This window comes from Pecten maximus, chromosome 12 (assembly GCF_902652985.1).
Source record: "Pecten maximus chromosome 12, xPecMax1.1, whole genome shotgun sequence".
NCBI lineage: Eukaryota > Metazoa > Mollusca > Bivalvia > Pectinida > Pectinidae > Pecten > Pecten maximus.
The window spans coordinates 18,990,342-19,017,892 of record NC_047026.1 but is presented as its reverse complement, the minus strand read 5'-3'; the positions used below and the strand labels follow the sequence as shown (position 1 = coordinate 19,017,892).

General features: G+C 35.9%; 1 protein-coding gene across 1 annotated transcript in view; it reads left to right on the top strand.

The window, feature by feature from the left end:
* LOC117339858 (regulator of G-protein signaling loco-like) overlaps window positions 1-27,551 on the top strand; it is an 87,411-nt gene that overhangs the window by 41,658 nt on the left and 18,202 nt on the right. The window contains 1 exon segment of the mRNA XM_033901565.1: window positions 11,994-12,107. Coding sequence (XP_033757456.1) covers window positions 11,994-12,107 — 114 coding nt within the window.

Genomic DNA, 27,551 nt, shown 5'->3' with positions numbered 1-27,551 from the left:
GCTTATTTCTATAGCCATAGGATTTGTATCCCCCCTACTTTATATCATATACCAGGGTAAGTTGATTTGTATAGCCATAGGAATTGTATCCCCCCAACTAATGTCATTTCAGTATGATTTCTATAGCCATAGGATTTGTATCCCCCCTACTTTATGTCATTAAAGCTGATTTCTATAGCCATAGGATTTGTATCTCCCAACTTTATGTCATATACCAGGGTAAGTTGATTTCTATAGCCATAGGAATTGTATCCCCCCTACTTTATGTCATTTAATCTGATTTCTATAGCCATAGGATTTGTATCCCCCTCTACTTTATGTCATATTAGTTGATTTCTATAGCCGTAGGATTTGTATCCCCCTACATTATGGCATTTAAGCTGATTTCTATAGTCGTAGGAATTGTATCCCCCCAACTTAAGTATGTCATTAAAATTATGGTTCTTATTGGAAAACCTGTTTATAGTGACCGGTTGCCATAGCAACCATAATTTTGAGAAAAAGAAAGAGGCATTGTATCCCCCCTACTTTATGTCAATAAGGCTTATTTTTATAGCCATAGGATTTGTATCCCCCCTACTTTATGTCATTAAGGCTTATTTCTATAGCCATAGGATTTGTATCCCCCCTACTTTATGTCATTTAGGCTGATTTCTATATATATATAGCCATAGGATTTGTATCCCCCCTACTTTATGTCATTAAGGCTTATTTCTATAGCCGTAGGAATTGTATCTCCCAACTTTATGTCATATACCAGGGTAAGTTGATTTCTATAGCCGTAGGAATTGTATCCCCCCTACTTTATGTCATTTAATCTGATTTCTATAGCCATAGGATTTGTATCCCCCTACTTTATGTCATTTAAGCTGATTTCTATAGCCGTAGGATTTGTATCCCCCCACATTTATGTCATTTAGGCTGATTTCTGTAGCCATAGGATTTGTATCCCCCCCTACTTGATGGCATTTAAGCTGATTTCTATAGCCGTAGGATTTGTATCCCCCCTACTTTATGGCATTTAAGCTGATTTCTATAGCCGTAGGATTTGTATCCCCCCACTTTATGTCATTTAGGCTGATTTCTATAGCCATAGGAATTGTATCCCCCCTACTTAATGTCATTTAATCTGATTTCTATAGCCATAGGAATTGTACCCCCCTACTTTATGTCATTAAAGCTGATTTCTATAGCCATAGGATTTGTATCCCCCCTACTTTATGTCATTTAATCTGTTTTCTATAGCCGTAGGAATTGTACCCCCCCTAATTTATGTCATATTAGTTGATTTCTATACCATAGGATTTGTATCCCCCCTACTTTATGTCATTTTATCTGATTTCTATAGCCGTAGGAATTGTATCCCCCAACTTTATGTCATTAAGGCTTATTTCTATAGCCATAGGATTTGTATCCCCCCTACTTTATATCATATACCAGGGTAAGTTGATTTGTATAGCCATAGGAATTGTATCCCCCCAACTAATGTCATTTCAGTATGATTTCTATAGCCATAGGATTTGTATCCCCCCTACTTTATGTCATTAAAGCTGATTTCTATAGCCATAGGATTTGTATCTCCCAACTTTATGTCATATACCAGGGTAAGTTGATTTCTATAGCCATAGGAATTGTATCCCCCCTACTTTATGTCATTTAATCTGATTTCTATAGCCATAGGATTTGTATCCCCCTCTACTTTATGTCATATTAGTTGATTTCTATAGCCGTAGGATTTGTATCCCCCTACATTATGGCATTTAAGCTGATTTCTATAGTCGTAGGAATTGTATCCCCCCAACTTAAGTATGTCATTAAAATTATGGTTCTTATTGGAAAACCTGTTTATAGTGACCGGTTGCCATAGCAACCATAATTTTGAGAAAAAGAAAGAGGCATTGTATCCCCCCCTACTTTATGTCAATAAGGCTTATTTTTATAGCCATAGGATTTGTATCCCCCCTACTTTATGTCATTAAGGCTTATTTCTATAGCCATAGGATTTGTATCCCCCCTACTTTATGTCATTTAGGCTGATTTCTATATATATATAGCCATAGGATTTGTATCCCCCCTACTTTATGTCATTAAGGCTTATTTCTATAGCCGTAGGAATTGTATCTCCCAACTTTATGTCATATACCAGGGTAAGTTGATTTCTATAGCCATAGGAATTGTATCCCCCCTACTTTATGTCATTTAATCTGATTTCTATAGCCATAGGATTTGTATCCCCCCTACTTTATGTCATTTAAGCTGATTTCTATAGCCGTAGGATTTGTATCCCCCCACATTTATGTCATTTAGGCTGATTTCTGTAGCCATAGGATTTGTATCCCCCCCTACTTGATGGCATTTAAGCTGATTTCTATAGCCGTAGGATTTGTATCCCCCCTACTTTATGGCATTTAAGCTGATTTCTATAGCCATAGGATTTGTATCCCCCCACATTTATGTCATTTAGGCTGATTTCTATAGCCGTAGGAATTGTATCCCCCCTACTTTATGTCATTTAATCTGATTTCTATAGCTGTAGGAATTGTATCCCCCTACTTGATGTCATTTATGCTGATTTCTATAGCCGTAGGATTTGTATCCCCCCTACTTTATGTCAGTTAAGCTGATTTCTATAGCCATAGGATTTGTATCCCCCCACATTTATGTCATTTAGGCTGATTTCTGTAGCCATAGGATTTGTATCCCCAATTATGTCATTTAATCTGATTTCTATAGCCGTAGGAATTGTATCCCCCCCCCCCCCCCCCCCCCCCCCCCTACTTTATGTCAGTTAAGCTGATTTCTGTAGCCATAGGATTTGTATCCCCCCTACTTTATGTCATTTAATCTGATTTCTATAGCCATAGGATTTGTATACCCCCTACTTTATGTCATTTAATCTGATTTCTATAGCCATAGGATTGGTATACCCCCTACTTTATGTCATTTAATCTGATTTCTATAGCCATAGGATTTGTATCCCCCCTACTTTATGTCAGTTAAGCTGATTTCTATAGCCGTAGGATTTGTATCCCCCCTACTTTATGGCATTTAAGCTGATTTCTATAGCCATAGGATTTGTATCCCCCCACATTTATGTCATTTAGGCTGATTTCTATAGCCGTAGGAATTGTATCCCCCCTACTTTATGTCATTTAATCTGATTTCTATAGCTGTAGGAATTGTATCCCCCTACTTGATGTCATTTATGCTGATTTCTATAGCCGTAGGATTTGTATCCCCCCTACTTTATGTCAGTTAAGCTGATTTCTATAGCCATAGGATTTGTATCCCCCCACATTTATGTCATTTAGGCTGATTTCTGTAGCCATAGGATTTGTATCCCCAATTATGTCATTTAATCTGATTTCTATAGCCGTAGGAATTGTATCCCCCCCCCCCTACTTTATGTCAGTTAAGCTGATTTTTATAGCCATAGGATTTGTATCCCCATTACTTTATGTCATTTAATCTGATTTCTATAGCCGTAGGAATTGTATCTCCCCCCCCCCCCCCCACCCACCCCCTACTTTATGTCAGTTAAGCTGATTTCTATAGCCGCAGGATTTGTATCCCCCCTACTTTATGTCATTTAAGCTGATTTCTATAGCCGTAGGAATTGTATCCCCTACTTGATGTCATGTAGGCTGATTTCTATAGCCATAGGAATTGTATCCCCCCTACTTTATGTCATTTAATCTGATTTCTATAGCCATAGGATTTGTATCCCCCCTACTTTATGTCATTTAATCTGATTTCTATAGCCGTACGAATTGTATCCGACTATCCCCCCTACTTTATGGCATTTAAGCTGATTTCTATAGCCATAGGATTTGTATCCCCCCACATTTATGTCATTTAGGCTGATTTCTGTAGCCATAGGATTTGTATCCCCAATTATGTCATTTAATCTGATTTCTATAGCCGTAGGATTTGTATCCCCCCTACTTTATGTCAGTTAAGCTGATTTCTATAGCTGTAGGATTTGTATCCCCCCTACTTTATGGCATTTAAGCTGATTTCTATAGCCGTAGGATTTGTATCCCCCCTACTTTATGGCATTTAAGCTGATTTCTATAGCCATAGGATTTGTATCCCCCCACATTTATGTCATTTAGGCTGATTTCTATAGCCGTAGGAATTGTATCCCCCCTACTTTATGTCATTTAATCTGATTTCTATAGCCGTAGGAATTGTATCCCCCTACTTGATGTCATGTACGCTGATTTCTATAGCCATAGGATTTGTATCCCCACTACTTTATGTCATTTAATCTGATTTCTATAGCCGTAGGAATTGTATACCCCCTACTTTATGTCATTTAGGCTGATTTCTATAGCCATAGGATTTGTATCCCCCCTACTTTATGTCATTTAATCTGATTTCTATAGCCATAGGATTTGTATCCCCCCTACTTTATGTCATTTCGGCTAATTTATTTAGCCATTGGAATTGTATCCCCCCCTACTTTATGTCATTTAAGCTGATTTCTATAGCCGTAGGATTTGTATCCCCCCTACTTTATGTCATTTAAGCTGATTTCTATAGCCATAGGAATTGTATCCCCCCCCCCCCCCCCCCCCCCCCCCCTACTTTATGTCAGTTAAGCTGATTTCTATAGCCGTAGGATTTGTATCCCCCCTACTTTATGTCCGTCCGTCCGTTGTCTGTAGAAGCATTTTGTCTGGACAACTCCTCCTAAACCGATGGGCCGATTTCATTGAAACTTCACACAAATATAGAGGACCATGTATAGATGTGCATGCCACTTTATATTTCTCAAAATTACGGTTGCTATGGCAACTGGTCACTATAAACAGGTTTTCTGATAAGAACCATAACTTTAAGTGTGTCCGGACAACTCCTCCTAACTAAATGGCCAATTTCAATGAAACTTCACACAAATATAGAGGACCATGTGTAGATGTGCATGCCAATTTATTTTTCTCAAAATTATGGTTGCTATGGCAACTGGTCACTATAAACAGGTTTTCCGATATAAGAACCATATCTTTAAGTTTGTCCAGACAACTCCTCCTAACCGATAGGCCAATTCAATGAAACTTCACACAAATATAGAGGACCATGTGTAGATGTGCATGCCACTTTTTTTTTTTTTTTTAATTATGGTTGCTATGGCAACTGGTCACTATATTACTGGGTTATCTTAATAAGCCTCTAATTAACAGTTCCAATTCACCATTGACTTGTGCAGATTGCGGGGGTATTAATCAGCCATTCTGGAGACAGTTCTAGTTCAAATTCTGTTTCCCTTCTTCCAAGGATGTTCCTGACCAAATTTGGTTCAAATTCATCGATAACTTTATGACTAGTAGCGATTTAAAGGATTAACCCTATTTTCCCTATTTGCCCCGCCCCTCAGGCCCCTGGGGGTTCATAGTAAAAATTTATACAAACTCTGTTCCCCTTCCCACAAGGATGTTCCTGACAGAATCTGGTTAAAATCCATTAAAAACTTTATGACTAGTAGCAATTTAAAGACTAATCTCTATTTCCCCTATTGGGCCCCTGGGGGGCCAGACCAACCGTTTATACAAAATTGGTTCCCCTTCACCCAAGGATGTTTCAGACCAAATATGGATCAAATCCCTTCATTCCTACAGAAGAAGAAGGATTTCAAAGAATTTGCTATATTTCCCCTATTGGGCCCCGCCCCTTAGGCCCCTGGGAGGCCAGACCCACCGTTTATACACAATTGGTTCCCCTTCACCCAAAGATGCTTCAGACCAAATATGGATCAAAATCCACCGAGTAGTTTAGGACTAGTAGCGATTTAAAGGAAAAGTTGACGAACAGACGACGCACCATGCCATAAGCTCACTGGCACTTCGGGCCAGGTGAGCTAAAAATAGTAACCAAAGATAATTTGCCAGTCCCAATTACAGAAACAGTGAACAAACATGTAGAATCAAGTGATGTGAAGTACAAAATACATGTATGTAAGAAAGTACGACGTCTTCCGGGTGATTATCCAGGATCTTCGGGATCAGACCTTCTGCGCTTAAATTAACTAAATCGTCGTCTAGAAGGTATTGTTAATAAGTCCGAGTTCAACTACAATATTAGTGTTCAGCGGGTTTTTTGTGTGTGAAATGTTGGTGTTTTGTGATATAAAAATACACTCTAGATATATACTTTAATGGCGATGTCTGTTCACCAAATAAAGATTACGATAGATTCAAAATGGACACCACTTATTATTGTCATTCTTATATAAATATTCGTGAGGGATTTGAATTTGCGTTTGACTCTCCTCGCGAATTAACAGGAAAATAAATCCCACGCAAAATGTAAGTGATTTACAGTACTCATATTGCCAATATTCCATGTATAATTCTATACTGAAACCACGTAAGGGTCACATCTTTTGTTGTGCAAAAAATAACATTTTGTTATCTTTATCTATAATATTATCTATATTGCCTTTTGTTATACTAATACTATCAAAACATGTAAACTAGCTATCTTGTTACTTCGATAGAATATGAGTTTACCCACCCGTTACTGTTAGACCTTGTTTGTACCTATCTTGTTACTTTGATAGAACATGAGTATGCCCAACCGTTACTGTTAGACCATGTTTGTACCTATCTTGTTACTTTGATAGAACATGAGTATGCCCACCCGTTACTGTTAGACCATGTTTGTACCTATCTTGTTACTTTGATAGAACATGAGTATGCCCACCCGTTACTGTTAGACCATGTTTGTACCTATCTTGTTACTTTGATAGAACATGAGTATGCCCACCCGTTACTGTTAGACCATGTTTGTACCTATCTTGTTACTTTGATAGAACATGAGTATGCCCACCAGTTACTGTTAGACCATGTTTGTACCTATCTTGTTACTTCAATAGAATATGAGTATACCCCGTATAGACCATGTGTAGATGTGCATGCCTCTTTCTTTTTCTCAAAATTATGGTTGCTATGGCAACCGGTCACTATAAACAGGTTTTCCAATAAGAACCATAATTTTAATGACATACTTAAGTTGGGGGGATACAATTCCTACGACTATAGAAATCAGCTTAAATGCCATAATGTAGGGTGATACAAATCCTACGGCTATAGAAATCAACTAATATGACATAAAGTAGAGGGGGATACAAATCCTATGGCTATAGAAATCAGATTAAATGACATAAAGTAGGGGGGATACAATTCCTATGGCTATAGAAATCAACTTACCCTGGTATATGACATAAAGTTGGGAGATACAATTCCTACGGCTATAGAAATAAGCCTTAATGACATAAAGTAGGGGGGATACAAATCCTATGGCTATAGAAATCAGCCTAAATGACATAAAGTAGGGGGGATACAAATCCTATGGCTATAGAAATAAGCCTTAATGACATAAAGTAGGGGGGATACAAATCCTATGGCTATAGAAATAAGCCTTATTGACATAAAGTAGGGGGGATACAATTCCTATGGCTATAGAAATCAACTTACCCTGGTATATGACATAAAGTTGGGAGATACAAATCCTATGGCTATAGAAATCAGCTTTAATGACATAAAATAGGGGGGGTACAAATCCTATGGCTATAGAAATCAACTAATATGACATAAAGTAGGGGGGGGGATACAAATCCTATGGCTATAGAAATCATACTGAAATGACATTAGTTGGGGGGATACAATTCCTATGGCTATACAAACCAACTTACCCTGGTATATGATATAAAGTAGGGGGGATACAAATCCTATGGCTATAGAAATAAGCCTTAATGACATAAAGTTGGGGGATACAATTCCTATGGCTATAGAAATCAGATAAAATGACATAAAGTAGGGGGGATACAAATCCTATGGTATAGAAATCAACTAATATGACATAAATTAGGGGGGGTACAATTCCTACGGCTATAGAAAACAGATTAAATGACATAAAGTAGGGGGGATACAAATCCTATGGCTTTAGAAATCAGCTTTAATGACATAAAGTAGGGGGGTACAATTCCTATGGCTATAGAAATCAGCCTAAATGACATAAAGTGGGGGGATACAATTCCTACGGCTATATAAATCAATATGACATAAAGTAGGGGGGGGGGGGGGGGGGGGGGGATACAAATCCTATGGCTATAGAAATCAACTAATATGACATAAAGTAGGGGGGGATACAAATCCTATGGCTATAGAAATCATACTGAAATGACATTAGTTGGGGGGATACAATTCCTATGGCTATACAAATCAACTTACCCTGGTATATGATATAAAGTAGGGGGGATACAAATCCTATGGCTATAGAAATAAGCCTTAATGACATAAAGTTGGGGGATACAATTCCTACGGCTATAGAAATCAGATAAAATGACATAAAGTAGGGGGGATACAAATCCTATGGTATAGAAATCAACTAATATGACATAAATTAGGGGGGATACAATTCCTACGGCTATAGAAAACAGATTAAATGACATAAAGTAGGGGGGATACAAATCCTATGGCTATAGAAATCAGCTTTAATGACATAAAGTAGGGGGGTACAATTCCTATGGCTATAGAAATCAGATTAAATGACATTAAGTAGGGGGGATACAAATCCTATGGCTATAGAAATCAGATTAAATGACATAAAGTAGGGGGGATACAATTCCTATGGCTATAGAAATCAGATTAAATGACATAAAGTAGGGGAGCTACAAATCCTACTGTTATAGAATTAACTTAATTAATTAAGAAATGAGGGGATACAAATGCTATGGCTATAGAAATCAGCATATTTATGTTAAAGAAAGGATGTTAAAAGATAGATTATATTTGTTTTGTTAATATTGTATGCATCCAATTTATCTTGTCAAGTTGTGAATGGAGAAAACCATATTGAAACGAACCAGCAAAAACTTAATTTTTTTTTAATTGTTAATGTAAAAATCCATGTCTTTCTGGAAATTGGAAAAAATGGTATGTATATATATATATACCTTTTATAAATCAAAGCCATTATTAAATATTCATTTATATCACACAGTACTAGGTAATAACTTATAATTATAGATTATTAATAATAATTAATACTAAAGAAATATGGACAATATAATAATAGTAATAAATGTTTAAATAAAAAAAAAAACCTAAATCTCTATGAGCTATTTTCTTTAAATCAAACCAAATCCTAATATTTATAAGTTTAAGACTTAAAAAAAAAAAATGCTTGTCATAACACACATCATCCACAATAAATTCACACCTGTCAAGTCCATGGCCATCCTGCTGATTGTGTGTACATCACACCCTGACCCCATGCATGACTGCTCACCACCCCCTCCCTAATTGTCTTTGATGACAACCATTATATACACCTAGGTTAAGAGTCACCAGGTATGCAGAGAGGAACACATATATAAAAGTGAACAGGGAACCACTGCAAATTGTTTATATCATATTTGCTGTCACTTAAATTGACATGTCATGATTAAATAGATAAGTCTGTATATAAAACATACACCCCTGCAGTCCATTCTCCCAATATCTTAAAAACTCCTTTAATCCTCCAATTATCAAAAAAAGAGTTCATTAATACTTTCTAGTATATAAATTCATTGTATTGAACACCCGTATACAGATAAGGTTTCGTATGAATAGGGGGGATACTTTTCCTATGGGGGGGATACAAATCCTATGGCCAGTTTTAGTATCCGGATACAAATCCTATGGGGGATACTTATCTTATATGACACCGGAAATAGTTTTTCCCAAACACCGCTAACAACACACTAGACAATCTTGTCTCCTTCCGCGAATTTTTTGTTTGTGATTAAGTAAAATGATTCAAGCTTTTATATGTTTGAATACATTTGTTGAATTAAATAAATTATAGAAAAACAGCTTAAATCATACACAATGACCTATTTTATCCCTGAGCTTTCTATACTTTCTATTAGTTTGTCATTTCTGAGAATAGGCCACACAAAATGGCAGTGCTGGTTAAGATGATTTAAATGATTATGAGGCGAATCCTAATGTTAGCTTGCTTCCGCAACAGAGATTCCGATAGCAATAAGGAAATTGCTTGTTTTAAATCAGTCGATAGTGAAATGCTTGCACAAAGTAGATAACATGAACGTGCGATTCAAAAGTCACAGGAACAGATAACATAGGCCTGTTCGTCGGGAACAAATTAAATTTCCAAGATGAGTTTGTTCTAACGAAAGTTGTCAGATCTCTAACAAGAATGCAGATCATGCAGTTATTGCACGGGGAGTAAATTGATAACAATTTAAAACTTAGGAACCGACATAAACTGGGAGAGTAATTCACAGGAATCTTATATATATCTTATATATTGATCGTGATGTGGTTTATCAGGAAACATGACAGACATCACAGATTAACCGATTTAAGAATTAAACTTAATCATAGTATGCCAATTCAAGTGAGGTTTAAAAATGTAATTCTTCACTGTTTATCACAACTTTAACACAACCACAGCCTTTTTAACATAAATAGAATTCCTTAAATCATCAGTAAAACATTCAGGAAAGCACTTAAAAAACAATAAAAATGTCTTCTTATTACATGCCATTTTATATTTATATAATATTTGCTTTTCTCCTGTATTTCAATCTCTCATGCACAGTACCTATAAGTGGCCTTGACACTTTGATTGATTTGAAGTGCCATATATATACATGTACATCTAAATGAAAATAAAATCCTATTAGCAACAACTTTTTTTATTGTACTGTATTTCAATTACACAATTAGATAAACAGCTTTATTGCCATCTGTCTACCACAGTTATAGGACACATACCTATATATAGTTATGTGTGAATAAACATATTATTTCTGGAGAAAAGTTCGATATTGGTTGATAATTAACAAACCCCCTATTTGCACGTGTATCCAATCAAGAGGCCCAAAGGGCCTGTATTACTCTCCTGGCATTAATCCAAGAAGTGGGTTTCAGATAAAACATTTATTTGTTTAGTATTATGAGTTTGTTTTGTAACGTAGAAGTCATTGATAGTTGATTGATCTTGGTTTGATTTCCAGATATACTGTATATAGGATAACATGTATTGATGACATAATTACCTATACGGTAGTACACATGTACTGTATGAATGCAGATGGCAACAATCATATTCTATGGAATACACCTAGGTCTTTTGGTTATTAACAAGAAGATTTTTAACCTTTTGACATCAATGACCTTGAAAATACATAGGTTATAAATTTTTAACACCAACACCCAAGATTGGTTGCCATTCATCCAGCATATCACTAGCCGAATGTCACCACACTAAGCCTTTTGAGTTTACAGAAGAACTTGTTCAACTGTTTGTCCCCTGTGACCCTATATATGAATCAAGGTCATTCGTTAGAACACATTTGGTAGCCCTTCATCCCAGTATGCTACAGGCCCAATATCAGGTCTTCAAGTCTCTTGGTTATTGAGAAGAAGTTGTTTGAAGCTTTTAGCATACTCTACCTCTCCGACCTTGAGTGTAGGTCAAGGTCATTCATTTGAACAAACTTGGTAACACTTCATCCCATCGTCGCACCCCCAATCTAATTCCGAAAATCTGATTTCTTATTACTAAGGTATTACGAAATTGCCCCTTGTGTGGGAGGTTGACTTCACCCCAATATCAGGTATCTGGGCTTCTTTGTTTTTGACAAGAAGTTGCTTAAATGATTTTGCATATTTGTCATCTGTGATCTTCGGGCCAGGCTTCGGGCTGACCAGTGGCCTATTAGTCATTACATTCATGAACGAATTTTTTTTTGTCACAATATTTTCACAAAATTCCTAAGGGTTACGTATATGTATCGATTTGTGGTATGTATCATATTGTCATCATACTTTGGTGACACACCGCTTACTGATGATAATTTAGTCCTTAAATGACCAAAGCTTTTGATAGGATTCAACAATACCAAACCAAATTACATGTAAGTTGGCAGTAGTGTTGTATGGAACTGATTCATGTGTTCTCTTTATTTGTTGTAGAGAGAAAAGGAACGGACAACTGTAGATGATGGAGGAGAAAGATGGGCAAAACCGCACAACATTCGGCACCGCAAGATGTCTCGGTTACAGCAACCCCTCAGTCATTCTCACGAGGTAGGTCATACAGGGGGAACCCCTCAGTCATTCTCATGAGGTAGGTCATACAGGGGGTAGGATACAGCAACCCCTCAGTAATTCTCGCGAGGTAGGTCATACAGGGGGAACCCCTCAGTCATTCTCACAAGGTAGGTCATACAGGGGGAACCCCTCAGTCATTCTCATGAGGTAGGTCATACAGGGGGTAGGATACAGCAACCCCTCAGTCATTCTCACGAGGTAGGTCATACAGGGGGTAGGATACAGCAACCCCTCAGTAATTCTCATGAGGTAGGTCATACAGGGGGTAGGATACAGCAACCCCTCAGTCATTCTCATGAGAAAAGTCATACAGGGGGTAGGATACAGTAAGCTCTTATGATCACGTTGCGCCATAATGGCCGTAGGATGCAAAATGTCCTCACCCCAATGCATTATAGATATGTATACTTAACCAATAAATTTTTGTTCTAATTTTAATGATAACATGTCTTGTTCTATTGATTACTGGTAATTTTAAGGTTTTGTTCATAGTAAGATTTTACTTTAAGTTTGATACAGTTTAGTCAAGTACTGTTTAGTGTCATACCAACAGCTACGGTACAGGTAACACATGTATATAAGGCCCCAACATGTCAATTCATGTTTACAATGGATTCCAGTGAAACAGAATAAGTTTTCTGGATGATGTGGGGAGGGGGGAGTTTTCTGGATGATGTGGGGAGGGGGGAGTTTTCTGGATGATGTGGGGAGGGGGGAGTTTTCTGGATGATGTGGGGAGGGGGGGAGTTTTCTGGATGATGTGGGGAGGGGGGACTCTACGTTTCCTCTCTTTCAGTCCGTCTTGCACATATGTAGGTATGTGCGTGATGCAAAAGTTTGTCAGAGCTCTAGAGTCTTCATTCCTTGAGGGATTTGTATCAAACTTCAAAGAATGATAAAGGATCATAATATCTTGGACAAGTTGGGGTTTCAGGGTTTTTTGGTCAAGGCCAAGTTCACTGTTACTATTTTTAGCGGGGACTGGTAGGGGACATGTATTGCTTTAGTAATACCCTGTATGCTTCTTTACATGGATAAATGCGAACAGAAGCTAAATGAACTGCGATATTTCTTGGAAAAACAACATTACCTTACCAAAGTGATAACAAGAAGTATTGATTGGGCATACCATTAATGAATTATGGTGAACTAAAGCCACACCAGAAAACAAAAATGTGCCCTTTGTCATTATACATAACCTGTGTCACCAAATCATAGCAAAGATAGCAGAGGACGCAGTTCTACTTCCACATAAAAGTCTGAAGATGTTGGTCAGACGGGAAATTCATTTAGTGGGAGAGTTTGAATACATAAACAACAAATATGTTCACTGAAAACGTGTGAATTCAAGTAAGTGAACACATAGACACATGTGGAGAAGGAACTTTTTCCGTTTTTGTTTTTACAGGATGGCAGATATTGGCATCACAAAAATACTGCACAGAGAATATGTTTGTAAAGTCATTTAAACCATTACTTCATGTTCAATAATATTATTTAGTGACATGATACCTTATATTGATAGTGACATAATTACCTCCCCTACTGTTACAATCTATCACATCATGATGGCATTACCAAGTCATTAAAAACAATATCCTGAACATGGTTACTAGGCCTGTAAACGTTAGCGAAACGGAACTCCCATGGCGATTTTATCTTTTTGAATAGATATGCTTATATTAATGATACAGGAAGTTCACTATGCACCCTTTGACAGGAGCCACTGAGCCGCGACTTCATCCCAAGGCATTTATCAATTAGCTCTAGCCAATTATCTTCCTTTTGTCAACCTGGCTTCCTCTTTGCCTCCCTAATTTGATTGAGTTGGATCCTAACAGCAAATATCAAAAGATGTAACCTAGCAAAAAGTGTTCTTATATTGCAATAAATGGCATCAACTATTATCAGTCTTTGGTCACACAATGTAGGTCACACAAGTGTGACAGAGGTCATTGTTTTTCAATTCTGTCTATTTCCTTATCGCCTGTGGAGATTGAACCGGGACCTTTGGTTTACACCCAACCAATTGAGCTATAGAGAAGGGTTTTTCTAGCCGAGCGTATATATATTGCTGGTAGTATTTACTAAAGGTTACACAAGGGTCCAAGTTAAAATGACAGCTTCTTTTGAGATATGTCATAGTCATATATAGCTTATATTTATTTTAATTTAAAAGGACTATTCAGACGATTGATCTTTAGGTGGATCTTACGAAGGTTGAACTTCATAATGATGACCACGAAGCATGAAATAAATTAATATTTCATAGTTTGTAATTTTATTTTAAAACCTTTCGTAGACTATGTTCTGTCTATATTTTCTGTTTTATGATGTTTACCTTGTGGTGTATTAACTATCTCAGTGGTGTTCTTAGAAACCCCAGTTTTATAGCTTGAAATTTGAATCTCTGTTCAAGATGTTATAATTCTTACCTGTTTCAATGGTACATATATACTTACTATTCATGCAGAAAGCATTTAAATTATGCAAGTTACATCAATAAACCAAACTTGTAATAACATTCCTCACGATTAGGTATGCAGCTTTATAGATACCTATGAAACAAGTTGTGAAAAAGACATTTAATCTACAAGGGTTCCCATTTGTCCGTTTCTCAAACCAACCAAATTAATTTCCATCTGGCGGAAATGTATGTTATAACATTGATATATATCATATATTGGCATTTCGTGCGTGCCCATGGTTGAGAGACCAAATTGAAAAATTTTGTGTTAAAAAGTAACAAACTTTTAACTGGGGTACGTTGGAATAAATTGTCCTGGTGAGAATTTTATATAAATATAGTACCATATTTATCTAGTAAAAACCCCACTCCTTATAAAAATCCCATCTGTGGTTGTAATTCAGTAAAACTCTAAACACATGTTACTTCATCCTTCAGCAATAAGCTCACCCTCTAATTTGAATGAGAGCTGCATATGTGTTGTCCCCTTGAGCTAAATTTAGAGGATTAATAGTTGGTTGTTTTGAGTCACTAAGTTGTCACTGCATGTAAAATTCATTACTGGCTTCCTTAGAAAGTGTAATTTGGATTTTCATATATCTGGGTAAATAACTGTTAGCCTGTGATGGGGATTAGAGTCTCTTACTCAAGCAGGGGATCACTCCCCAGGGGTCACAGAGACAGTTTATCATTCAACAGTAGGGGATCACTCCCCAGGGGTCACAGAGACAGTTTATCATTCAACAGTAGGGAATCACTCCCCAGGGGTCACAGAGACAGTTTACCATTCGACAGTAGGGGATCACTCCCCAGGGGTCACAGAGACAGTTTATCATACACCAGTAGGGAATCACACCCCAGGGGTCACAGAGACAGTTTATCAGAGTCTATTACCCCAGCAGGGAATCACTCCCCAGGGGTCATAGAGACCGTTTATCATACACCAGTAGGGAATCACACCCCAGGGGTCATAGAGACAGTTTATCAGAGTCTATTACCCAAGCAGGGGATCACTCCCCAGGGGTCACAGAGACAGTTTATCAGAGTCTATTACCCAAGCAGGGGATCACACCCCAGGGGTCATAGAGACAGTTTATCAGAGTCTATTACCCAAGCAGGGAATCACTCCCCAGGGGTCACAGAGACAGTTTATCAGAGTCTATTACCCAAGCAGGGGATCACACCCCAGGGGTCACAGAGACAGTTTATCATACACCAGTAGGGGATCACTCCCCAGGGGCCACAGAGACAGTTTATCATATGCCAGTAGGGAATCACTCCCCAGGGGTCACAGAGACAGTTTATCAGAGTCTATTACCCAAGCAGGGGATCACACCCCAGGGGTCACAGAGACAGTTTATCATATGCCAGTAGGGAATCACTCCCCAGGGGTCACAGAGACAGTTTATCATATGCCAGTAGGGAATCACTCCCCAGGGGTCACAGAGACAGTTTATCATATGCCAGTAGGGAATCACTCCCCAGGGGTCACGGAGACAGTTTATCATATGCCAGTAGGGAATCACTCCCCAGGGGTCACAGAGACAGTTTATCATATGCCAGTAGGGAATCACTCCCCAGGGGTCATAGAGACAATTTATCAGAGTCTATTACCCAAGCAGGGAATCACACCCCAGGGGTCATAGAGACAGTTTAACAGAGTCTATTATGCAAGCAGGGAATCACACCCCAGGGGTCATAGAGACAGTTTATCAAAGTCTATTACCCAAGCAGGGAATCACACCCCAGGGGTCATAGAGACAGTTTATCAAAGTCTATTACCCAAGCAGGGGATCACTAACCAGGGGTCACAGAGACAGTTTATCAGAGTCTATTACCCCAGCTGGGAATCACTCTCTAGGGGTCACAGAGACAGTTTATCAGTCTATTACCCAAGCAGGGAATCACACCCCAGGGGTCATAGAGACAGTTTATCAAAGTCTATTACCCAAGCAGGGGATCACTAACCAGGGGTCACAGAGACAGTTTATCAGAGTCTATTACCCAAGCAGGGTATCACACCCCAGGGGTCACAGAGACAGTTTATCAGTCTATTACCCAAGCAGGGAATCACTCTGCAGGGGCCACAGAGATTGTTTATGATCATACATTCTAGAAACTTGTTAGCGTTCCTGTTTGTGTTTTGGTTTTCATACCCTGGCAACTCAAACTGTTAAATCTAAAACTGAGAATCCATTCTCACTAACCCCTGTTTCTATGGTTCCCACTTATATTGCGATGATATTACGTGATTCACAGCTAGTTTTAAACAGATACCTTTTATAGTGGTTGATAATCCCCACCCATCTAAACCCTAGTTTAAGCTATTTACAGACCAAGTTTTGAAATTATACCAAATTAAGTTTTACAGACCAGAGTATATACACGCTTGATACTAATACAGTCATTCACTATCGACATAACATTCATGATATACCCCCCTCCCCTCCCCCACCCCACCCCACAAAAAAAAATAAAAAAAATCAATTATGGCCAAAGCCATTTGTGGGAAAAATTATAAATCTTGACATTTTGATAATGATTTTTACACAGATGTCATTCAATGGGTAGGTTTGCAAATTCAAAGTCTTTTAAGATATATTAAAATTGAACATATTCTACCTGTTACTATTCGTGTTTAATTGGGGAGGTTACAGGATGAGGTGTAAGAATATGTCTATGTCATGCCATCATTGAATATAAGGAGATAACAGATCTGTTTTCCACATTTACATCTAGTTTAGATTGTATCGGTAGGGGCCATCTCGTCACACAACAAAAACCCGAGTCCTATCCTGAAAATCTTAACTCTCATTCAATTTCAAGGTCATGTCATCATTTGAATTCATTTCCCATGAGTGTATAATACTTACAAACACCAGTATACAACAAAAAAGATTTTCTTGTAATATCTATGGTCTAAAGTCATATCATTTTTTGAAATAAGATATTCGAGTTTTATGAACTGTGAAAATTTTGAAGGAAATTATGAATTTTGAACAGGAGTTGAAATTTCCTTTGTACCATAGCAAGTGTTTTTTCCATCATATAACCGATATATCAGAAATGTGGAAATATGTGTGTGTGATAGATGTTCTAGTATTTAGGGCAGAGACAGGTTGGTTTTATATGACCGTGTACATGTTCACGCATGATTGTCTAGATCAGCTACCTTCTTATACAAATCTCCGAAATTGAAATGAAACAATTGAAAAATGGTTCCATGTGATAATTTCTATTTCTAATTTAAAAAAAGGTTTGAAGTGTTTTATATTTGTATTAGCCTTTTGAACAATTTGATAAGGTTGAGGGTGAACTTGTTGTTGGCATCTGGATGTGAAGTAGAGTGAGGTTAGTGAGAAATGTCACACCTGTGGAATTATCTCGTTAACCTGTGTTCAACAGGTATATCCCATTAAAAAGCAATTACTTGTGCCAACTCTCAACCAAAGTATTAAACATAAGTTTTAAATTAGAGACCATATCAGGATGGAAATCTCTGAGTTTGTTGACCGAAAAAAACAGACCCTGAGATCTTGTCATGTGAAGATAATAATGTACATGTTATAGTCAATGATAGTGATCTATTTAACTCTAATCAGACTCAGGCATGCATTCTAATTCTTAAACTTGAATTTGTTTTAGCCGCTAATGATTAATTAAAAAATCACATTTGAATGAATTTGCAGAAGAAATGTGAAATTTTAGATACACAAGTTTTACTTCAAGTTCTGATGCATCCATTTTTGTCTTGCTTGCAATGTAGTCGCAAAACAAGACCTATATGGAGTTACTTTTAGGCAGCTACGGCAAAACCTTGAATATACCTAGTAGTTGCATTGTATGATGAACATCTCAACACACCATACAGATAGAATGAATTTGAACTTTTTGCTGTATTTTTGGATTAAAAACCTCAGATTTGAGAAGTTGATATAAAATATGTATTGATTCTCCAATTGATTTACAAATTAGTTTATAAATTGGAATTAATTATTCGATAAATATGATGTATTTTCTTGAGTGATTTTGGGGGTAAAACTGACAAAATTAGGTGAATATTGAGAATTCGTGATTTTGCGAAATATGATATTTGTTTTGTAATGCATTATTATTTACTTTTATGTATATACAAGGTGCTTTCATAATATCAACAAATTGAGGTAATTTGTTTGGGGGGGGGGTTGGAAGGTTGAAACATATAGACATTTTAGTACTAAATTTTTACTCTGCGAGAGGGGGCTTATTTTAGGATAAAAAATATGGTACTTACCCTTGACACTAGGAGATGGCTGGGGCTTATTTGGGATAAATATGGTACTTAACTTTGACACTAGGTGAGGGCTGGGGCTTATTTTGGGATAAATATGGTACTTAACTTTGACACTAGGTGAGGGCTGGGGCTTATTTTGGGATAAATATGGTACTTAACTTTGACACTAGGTGAGGGCTGGGGCTTATTTTGGGATAAATATGGTACTTAAATTTGACACTCGGAGAGGGCTAGCCAGGGCTTATTTGAGGGTAAACTGGAACTTAACTTTAAACGAGGGGAGGGGGCTTAATTGAGGTTAAATTGGTACCTAACTTTACATTAGGGAAGGGGCTTATTTGATGTTAAATTGGTACTTTACTTGGGGGTGGGGGGGGCTTAATTGAGGATGAATATGATAAAATAATTTCAATACTAGAGATATAAATTCTGTACTGGTATATATATTGTTTTTATGTTATCGTTGATTTGATGGATAATTCACACAACCACAGCTGTTTACTCATCCATGGATACACAACTTTGCTCCACATACATTTGGATACAACAATGTTATGGAATTTGAGGGAGTCTTACTGAAATATTTGTCTTAAAATCTGTAAAGGAAACAGATTAGAACCATATGTAAATATGAAATTACCCACAAATAATACCATTACTTTAATTGTGTGTAGTGTGGAGGGGATTATCATATACTGCTGGTGTCCTGTAGGTATACAGTACAGGTATTAACACTGACTGCCAGGTACAAGTATTTGTTTATCTTACAGTTGTAAAGATCACCTGTGATTAATGGACATGGCCAATCTCACAAACAAACTTGTTTTACAATTTGTATTTTGTCAATCCTTCCAAACACATCAAGTCCCTGGTGTTTGCTCTACGACTGGCATTGATATACTTTGTTTTGATAAAGATTTCAAGGTCATTACTTTAACTGAACCCTTCACAAAAGGATGAGCCTATCCTGTACCTTTAAGGGATCAGTGTGGCCCTTTGTCCACAAGCTTATCATATATGTTGACTCACAACTGTACCTTATTAGGGACTGCAGTTCAAGTGTGAAGGGAGGTGAAAAAGTATCCTGTCACTCTCTGACAAGGGACTAAGTTTGTTTGATGTTGGCCAGTCACATGGTTTTGGGGTAGGATGTATAATCACCTGGAACAGCTAGGGCCAAGCTAGACATCACTGCATGTCTGGTGACAACCATGGAGATGATAATACTGGCCTCCTACTGTGAATAATTGACTGATAAATATTGCCATTATAGGGACAAAACACCTGACGTGTTAATTGGAACTTCATGTTGTACATTAATTGCTAATTGTGTCTGGTTGTTAGTGTTTTAAGTGATAATTTTTGTTCTCTGTAGTTCTTACATTGCTACCAAGCAATCTAGCTTGGTATTTAAGGCATGTATATAGTGGTAAATTGCTTGTATTATAAAAAATGATATTTAACCCCCGCCCCCTCTGGTTTCAAAAATTCTCCATAACTTTGAAGAAAAAAATGTGTATTCTGTCATTTTTAAAAATGAATTGATTTCAAATTTCATATATGAATGCATGTATGATTTCAGATTAAAAAAAAACAACAAGATAATGATTTTATCAATTTAGAATTGACAAAGATTTTCTCAAATGTCATGATTTAGTTAAATGATTGACACTTGGGCTATGTTGATTGATTTAAGCTTTGTGATATTTAATTTTATTTTCAGTAATAAATTTCTGAATTTCAATCATACAATAGCTGTATGTTAGAACATCACCCTAGATAATGTCCCCGTAAATGACCTGTATTTTACTTCATTGTATCTCAGAATTTTACAATTATGTTCAAAGAATGTTTTCTTCACTTTAGATTTTTTAATTTCATATGTCCAATCAGCTTTATAATTATTTAACTAGATTGTACATTAAGCATTACTTGTGGTAGAAATTGGCCCTCGCTGTAATCAATTATGAATAAATATAGGAAATTAGGGAATGACAATTACCTTGGGTGACACCTGTACTTTTTGTACCTTTGTTGATTTGTGCCACCGAGTGGAACTTCAGGGAGACCAACGTGACAAATTACACTCTCAAACACCATTGGTTTTATCAACAGGTCCCAAACCTGATTAGTACTCACGAACAGGAATTTCTGTAAAGGAAAACATGGGAAATTGGCCAATTAAATTTTACTTATGTTGACAGACAGCAGTATGATAAGTCTGGTTCCCTTGATTATAAGTTTTTATGGTATTGATAAGTTGTCCACATCATACTTTTGAAATTGAGGATTTTAGTATAAATAAAAATAGTCTGAAATACGAAATTGATTAAAAAAAAAATAAAAATAGAATGTAATTTTGATTGGTAATCTTTTCAAGCTGACAAAATGAGTATAATGGCTGAAGACTGTTGAAATATCTAGTATAGATGGCTGTAAACATACAGGACAAGAGCTTAATGTAAATAGTTAAAGTGAACAAAACTATGTTAACTGTCTACACCTGTGATAGAAAACTTCAACCTACATATGTACTAGTTTCTTATGCCCACCACCATTATCCACTTTAGGTAGATGTTTTTCAATTTGTTGAATCTTCGTAAACTTTTAATTCACACATTGGTCTTTGTAAACACCATATGTACAAACTGTAATATCTGTTTGTGAAATCTTGACCTGCAGTCTGTACAAATATATTTGTGTTTCGTTACCTTCTCTGTTTATTACAAGTTTGGGAATTTGTTATTTCCATTTTTCAAACCAAAGAGAAAAACAACTTTCAAACATACAACAGGTAGTTTGATCAGGTTATTTGGAAATTTATTAAATAAGAATGATGATCCTATGGCTCAGAGAAAGTATTATACCATTCCTTGATTTAGCACTGCTATGATACAACATAACACAATAAATACAATTTATTTTATTTCTGTGTCACATATCATTATCACATAGAGCCACAGATTTTACATAAAATTAAAAGTTATTTAAAACACTCGGATATGGACATCTAAACAAATCTGGCTTAAAAGAGTCCAGAAATCATTGTCAAAACTAACATCAGTAAAATCCATAGTATTTTACTGTTCACAACAATATAATTAATTTTCCATTGTTTGTACGCAGAATGCGTCTTTCTGATTGGTTGAGATGTTTTGTTCATACCACTATGAATTTTTTTTCGAGAATGGAGCGAAAAATGTGACGTCACAATACGACAATTGACGTTGCGTATTGATTTGAGAAAAAGAATCCCATATAAAACAAGTAAAATTGTACATAAAACATGTTTTAACTTAGAAAATTATTTTCAAAAATTAATTATAAGCGTTGATGTCAATTATTTTTTAGTTTCATAGGGATATGAAAAAAATGTTGTTTGCAAACTTCTGTAAGAATCCGCTAGGCAGATTCATACAGTTTGCAAACAAAATTGTTTTCATGCCCCGATGAAACTGAAAAAAATGACATCAATGCTTAGATAAAGTGAAAACATTGGCATCTGTGAGACATATGATATGAAGTCGCAGCTAAATGTTTAGATAATTATCCTGCCCCTTATATGCCATCTGCTATATTTGCCCACCGCTTATATAAGTAAGTGTAATTTTTCTTTCCAAAAACTTTTTTATTGTTGCTAATGTGTACAATGGGTTGTCTTTGTCACATTTAACAATTTGATAATGAAACTTTCTATAGTCTATAAAACTATATCTTTGTTCTTTATAATTTAACTTGTTGTAATGTAATGCAAACAGATTGTATTAATTAGATTTGACATGAGATACATTAATTAGACATGAAATTGGTAATAGATTGATTATATAGTGATAAAGGAATGCTGTGGTCAGTGGGAAATTATATTTACCTTCAGCTTATTTACCTCTTAGGTGTCATTTTCTACTTTTGTGATCTAGCTCTGTTCTGATTGGTTGATTTGTGTAGTGTAAAACTGATAAGGGATTTGGTTGGCTGTGGTGACCATGAGACATCAGTGCTTTTACCTGAGATTAATTAGGAAGTGACCTTTGATTTGACAGGTAGTGCATACAATGATAATCCAATTAGAGGACAGTGGCTCAGTGACCATGAGGCCAGTACTATAGTCCTTGGTGCCAAGTTGAGTAGGTATGGGACTAAGGCATATATAAGGTCAACAGGGTCACACACATTTCATCATTTGAAATCTTCACAGCTAAGACACAGTATTACAAAGTGTTATGTCTGTGGATCTGTATTCTTGGTGAAAACCCAGAAAATCTATCAGTGGAAAAACAGTTTAAAACAGTTTAGTGCCAGAAAACTTTTGTGGGAAATCTCAGTGAAAAACAGCAACATGTATTTGGACGTCACCTTTAGTGGAAGTCGAGTTTTCAGACGACGGAAATCAGAAATCAGTGCAAAGTGTTCACTCGACGTGACACTGAATCCTGGAATTACTGGTGCCACACTGGAACGACAGGACCAGTTCGACAGAATTTTCAGAAAACGTAATGACCGCAACATGAAGGCTAGAGACAGTACTCCCCATAGGAAACTGGTGAAGAGAAATTCGGCCTGTCTCACCAACCTTCATTATGTAAGTGGTACAAATTACATCTGCGGAGGGTTATCTAAGCAAAAAAAAAAGAACTTTCAGAAGATTATAGGAGCCAAAAAACAATATTTAGAAGTTTATAGGGTTATATGAGAGCTAGAGAAAACAATATTTAGAAGAGTGTAGGGTTATAGGAGCAAAAAAACAATATTGAGGATCTAACAAATTATGACAATTACTGCTAACTTTTAATCTCACGCAGACTGGAAGCACGGCCAAATTTTTTACTGAAACATCCTCCTCCCTTCTTGATATACCCTTCGTTAGTAATGAAAACCTTATCGACAAATGTATTGTAGGTGAGAGTTTCTTAGATCAACCCACCAGGTATCACTGCCCCACTTACTTTACTCTTAGCATTTCTATTACTCGGACAATGTTTTTAGCGACCTATGGTTATACAAATACGGCATTTACGACCTTTACAGACCAAGACTTCCGCTTAACGATTTCAACACTTTGACGAGTAATGATGACATAGACAAATGTGTGAAGGACTTCACGGATATCCTTCTTTCAAAAGCTATGTATTCCGAACAAACTTATCACTGTCAGATCGAGTGATTCACCATGGATGACCAACGAAATAAGAAAATTGATTCGTAAAAGATGATGGGTACACAATTAAGCAAAAATGACAAATAGAGCAAATTACTGGACAAAATTTAGACATATAAGAAACACTTGCATAAACACCATACATCAATCCAAGTACCATTATATTTCTCCTATGGAAGCAGACAAGGTCAGATCCTTCATGCGAGACTAAGAATGTAATGTAGCTCCCTAAATAGCCACCTTCTTGAAAGACTTAGTTGATAGTCCTCTCTGTTCATGCGGGCTATCGGATGAGACAAATTTCCACCATCTTTTGCGATGCCCACTATACGTTAATCTCCGCACGCCATACTTCAATCCGATCAATCAGTATCACTTAACTGAAAGGTTGTTACTATTTTGAGATAAAACCTCTCTTTCGAAGAAAATAAGGAATTGTTTACATGTATACAAAAGTTTATAATTGCTACTAAACGCTTTTGATTTCATACATAATATGTTCGTTACTTTCATCACTTTGGAAATTACAACCTCAGTTAACTAATCATTTGGTACCCTGTATTTTATCTCTTAATGGAGATAATAATAATCATGAAAGATTTGATGTTGTTAATAACTAAGCTGGCAATTAAGCTCATGGCACTTTGAACTATCCCCAACTTCCCTGCACACTATCTCCTTCTAGAAGAAAATATTAAGGTTTATATATCGATCACATCTTATTTTTTCTCTCTCAGATTTCGTTTATTGCTGTCCATCTCATTAATGTAAATTCCAATAGAAGGAAGTGGACTAGTATAAGCTTTCAAGCTTGTTTCCATATCCTGTTTCTGTTTGTTGATACAAAAATGTTGTCATATGCTCTATCTAAAGAAATGAAATAAAGTTTACATTAGAAAATAATATTTAGAAAATGGTAGGGTTATATGAGCAAATAAAACAATATCTAGAAGATAAAAGAATAATCATAAATAAAAATACAGATATTTACGGTTTACACATACCAGTTAACAAACTTTACATAGATATATTGGATAATGAATGTTGTGTGTTAAAAAGAATAATCATAAATAAAAATACAGATATTTACTGTTTACACATACCAGTTAACAAAATTTACACAGATATATTGGATAATGAATGTTGTGTGTTCCTGTGTAAAACGAAAGGAGGAGGATTTCAAATTTTGAAGGTAAAACAAGAATTGAAAGTGATGTAATTTGAAGCAAAATTGAATAAATTGTAAACCCTGGCATGCAGGAGCGTCAACATATTTTATTTCATTTTTCTTTCACTCTCAAACAATTTGTAATTCTGAAGAACAATAAATAAAATTGATATGGTCATGAAGAATGTTTAAAGAAAAATATGCACAATTTAAGATAAGATCAAAGAAATTCTTAATTTATAATGCTATATTGCATGCTTAGATCAAAATTATGGTGTTATTTAGTGATTTTTTTAAATTTTATTTTTATTAAATTGGGCTATATACACACACATGTATAAATATTTTTAATAAGTTTTTATGAATCAAATCTATTCTATAGTGTTTTAACGTAGAAGATATGTTTTGTGACCTGATTGCATGGTTGGTTGGATATAGTAATTTAATTGTCAATATCTTCATGGTTGAGCAGTATCAGAGTGATGTGTATTAATTTATCATTTTTGCCTGGAGGATATGGCTCCCTCTGGTCGATAGAGATAAAGTAATTGGTGTGTGTATTGGCTGTGTTTCAACACCTTGTACTATTTTCAGGTATCATGTTGAGGGGATAATTATAATGACTGTTAGATGGTTTGTGGAAAGTATATTTATGTGAGTTTGGAATGAGGAAAAATCGCTATGATTTGTACTGAAGCAATCATCTATGGGATTCATTGAAATGGCGAAATAAAGAAGCCCTTTTCTGTGTTTCTTACAACATTCAGCAAATATTTCCTTCCCTTCATATCTTTCTGGAATTGAGTTTTCTATTCGTACAGTGTTCAGGAAAATTTACTTTGGTATTTACTTATAAAAGTATTTAGAACAGATACAGTATCTATTTATGGATTTACTGGACCGTATGTGTGGAGTTTGGAGATTTGGTTTTCCTGATTTACAGGACTTTTTTTTGAGAGAGTTTTATATGAAGAAGTGTTTTTGTGGAGGAACACCCACAATATATATGTGTGGTCATCCCTGAGTTCTGGGTTCGAGCCGTTTTTCTGTTGCCAGCTTTTTGCCAACATCACAATTTTTCTATGGAAGTGTAGACAAATCATTAGTTTGAAAAAAAATGTAAACTGGACCTTTATTATCAGTCGTATTGTGAAGTAAGTAGAAAAAATGTAATTTCTAAACTTGGTGTTATTGATCAATATGGCTAAAACAAAACATAAAATCTAATGCTTTATAAAACAGGAAGAAAAAAAATATTAAAAAAAAAATCAGATGTAGAAATAGTAAATCTAGGTTGTAGAAACAGAATATTAATGTAGATTTCAGTTAATCTTTATCAATTATGAGAGCTTATTATTAACTTTATGATAATTAACAAGTCTGGACCCCACCACGTGCACATTTTAAAGTACATATTGTATCTAATATTTTTCATAATAGAATTCATTAATTTTCAAGTTCTCCCTTTGACTATATATAGCTTACAGTGTTAAATGTATTTAGTGGCTGGTTTATTGATATTGATGGTTAATACATTCCCTTTATACTGTGTGATGACCTTTTCTAGACAGTCTTGGATACTGCTGTTGTTTAATCTTAATGGAAATGCTACTTACAAAAGGCCAAGCTGTCAAAGTCGTCCTGTAATAATACTACTGTATTGATGTTTAAGCCTAGTATATAGGAGTTATCATACAAGCAATTCTTTCGTGAAGCAAATATTTGGAAAAGAAAGTTTTGTCAGATTTATGTAACAAATGGAAGTGGTTTGATCATTTTGCACTTGGAAAATTAACTTTGTGGGAGTCAAACATGAAACAGGACTCCCTGTGGCTATTTGTTGAAAATTTGTCAGATTTCATTGCTGTGAATGTGAACAGCTCTGATTGGTCAAAATTGGAAGTGGGTTATGGTAGATTTCATTATCAGTTTTTTTTTAGTAAAGTGATAATTTCTGATATACCCATGGTATGAAATTTGATTTAAATAACTGTTCAACACTTGATATTTTATTATACATCACGGTAACCTTTACACTGACAACAGACACATCAGGATTCATACCGTGGAATAATGCGCCGATTTAGACGATGGGTAAGATTGTTGTTACAGAACATTGTGTCTATGTTTTAGTGGTTGTAGTTTATTAGCTATGATTTTACAGAGATGTTTGTGTCTTCAATGGTGATATACCGTATATTGTTATGACTTTAGAGTAGATGCTGTTTATTGTCACATGTGTGACAGTCACGGTGCAAAACCTAGGTATTACTTTTACGACGATGTAAACATCTGCATCAATATTTTGTGTTAACACCAAATTGTTCAATAATTACAAATGCTATTGTTTTGTTTTT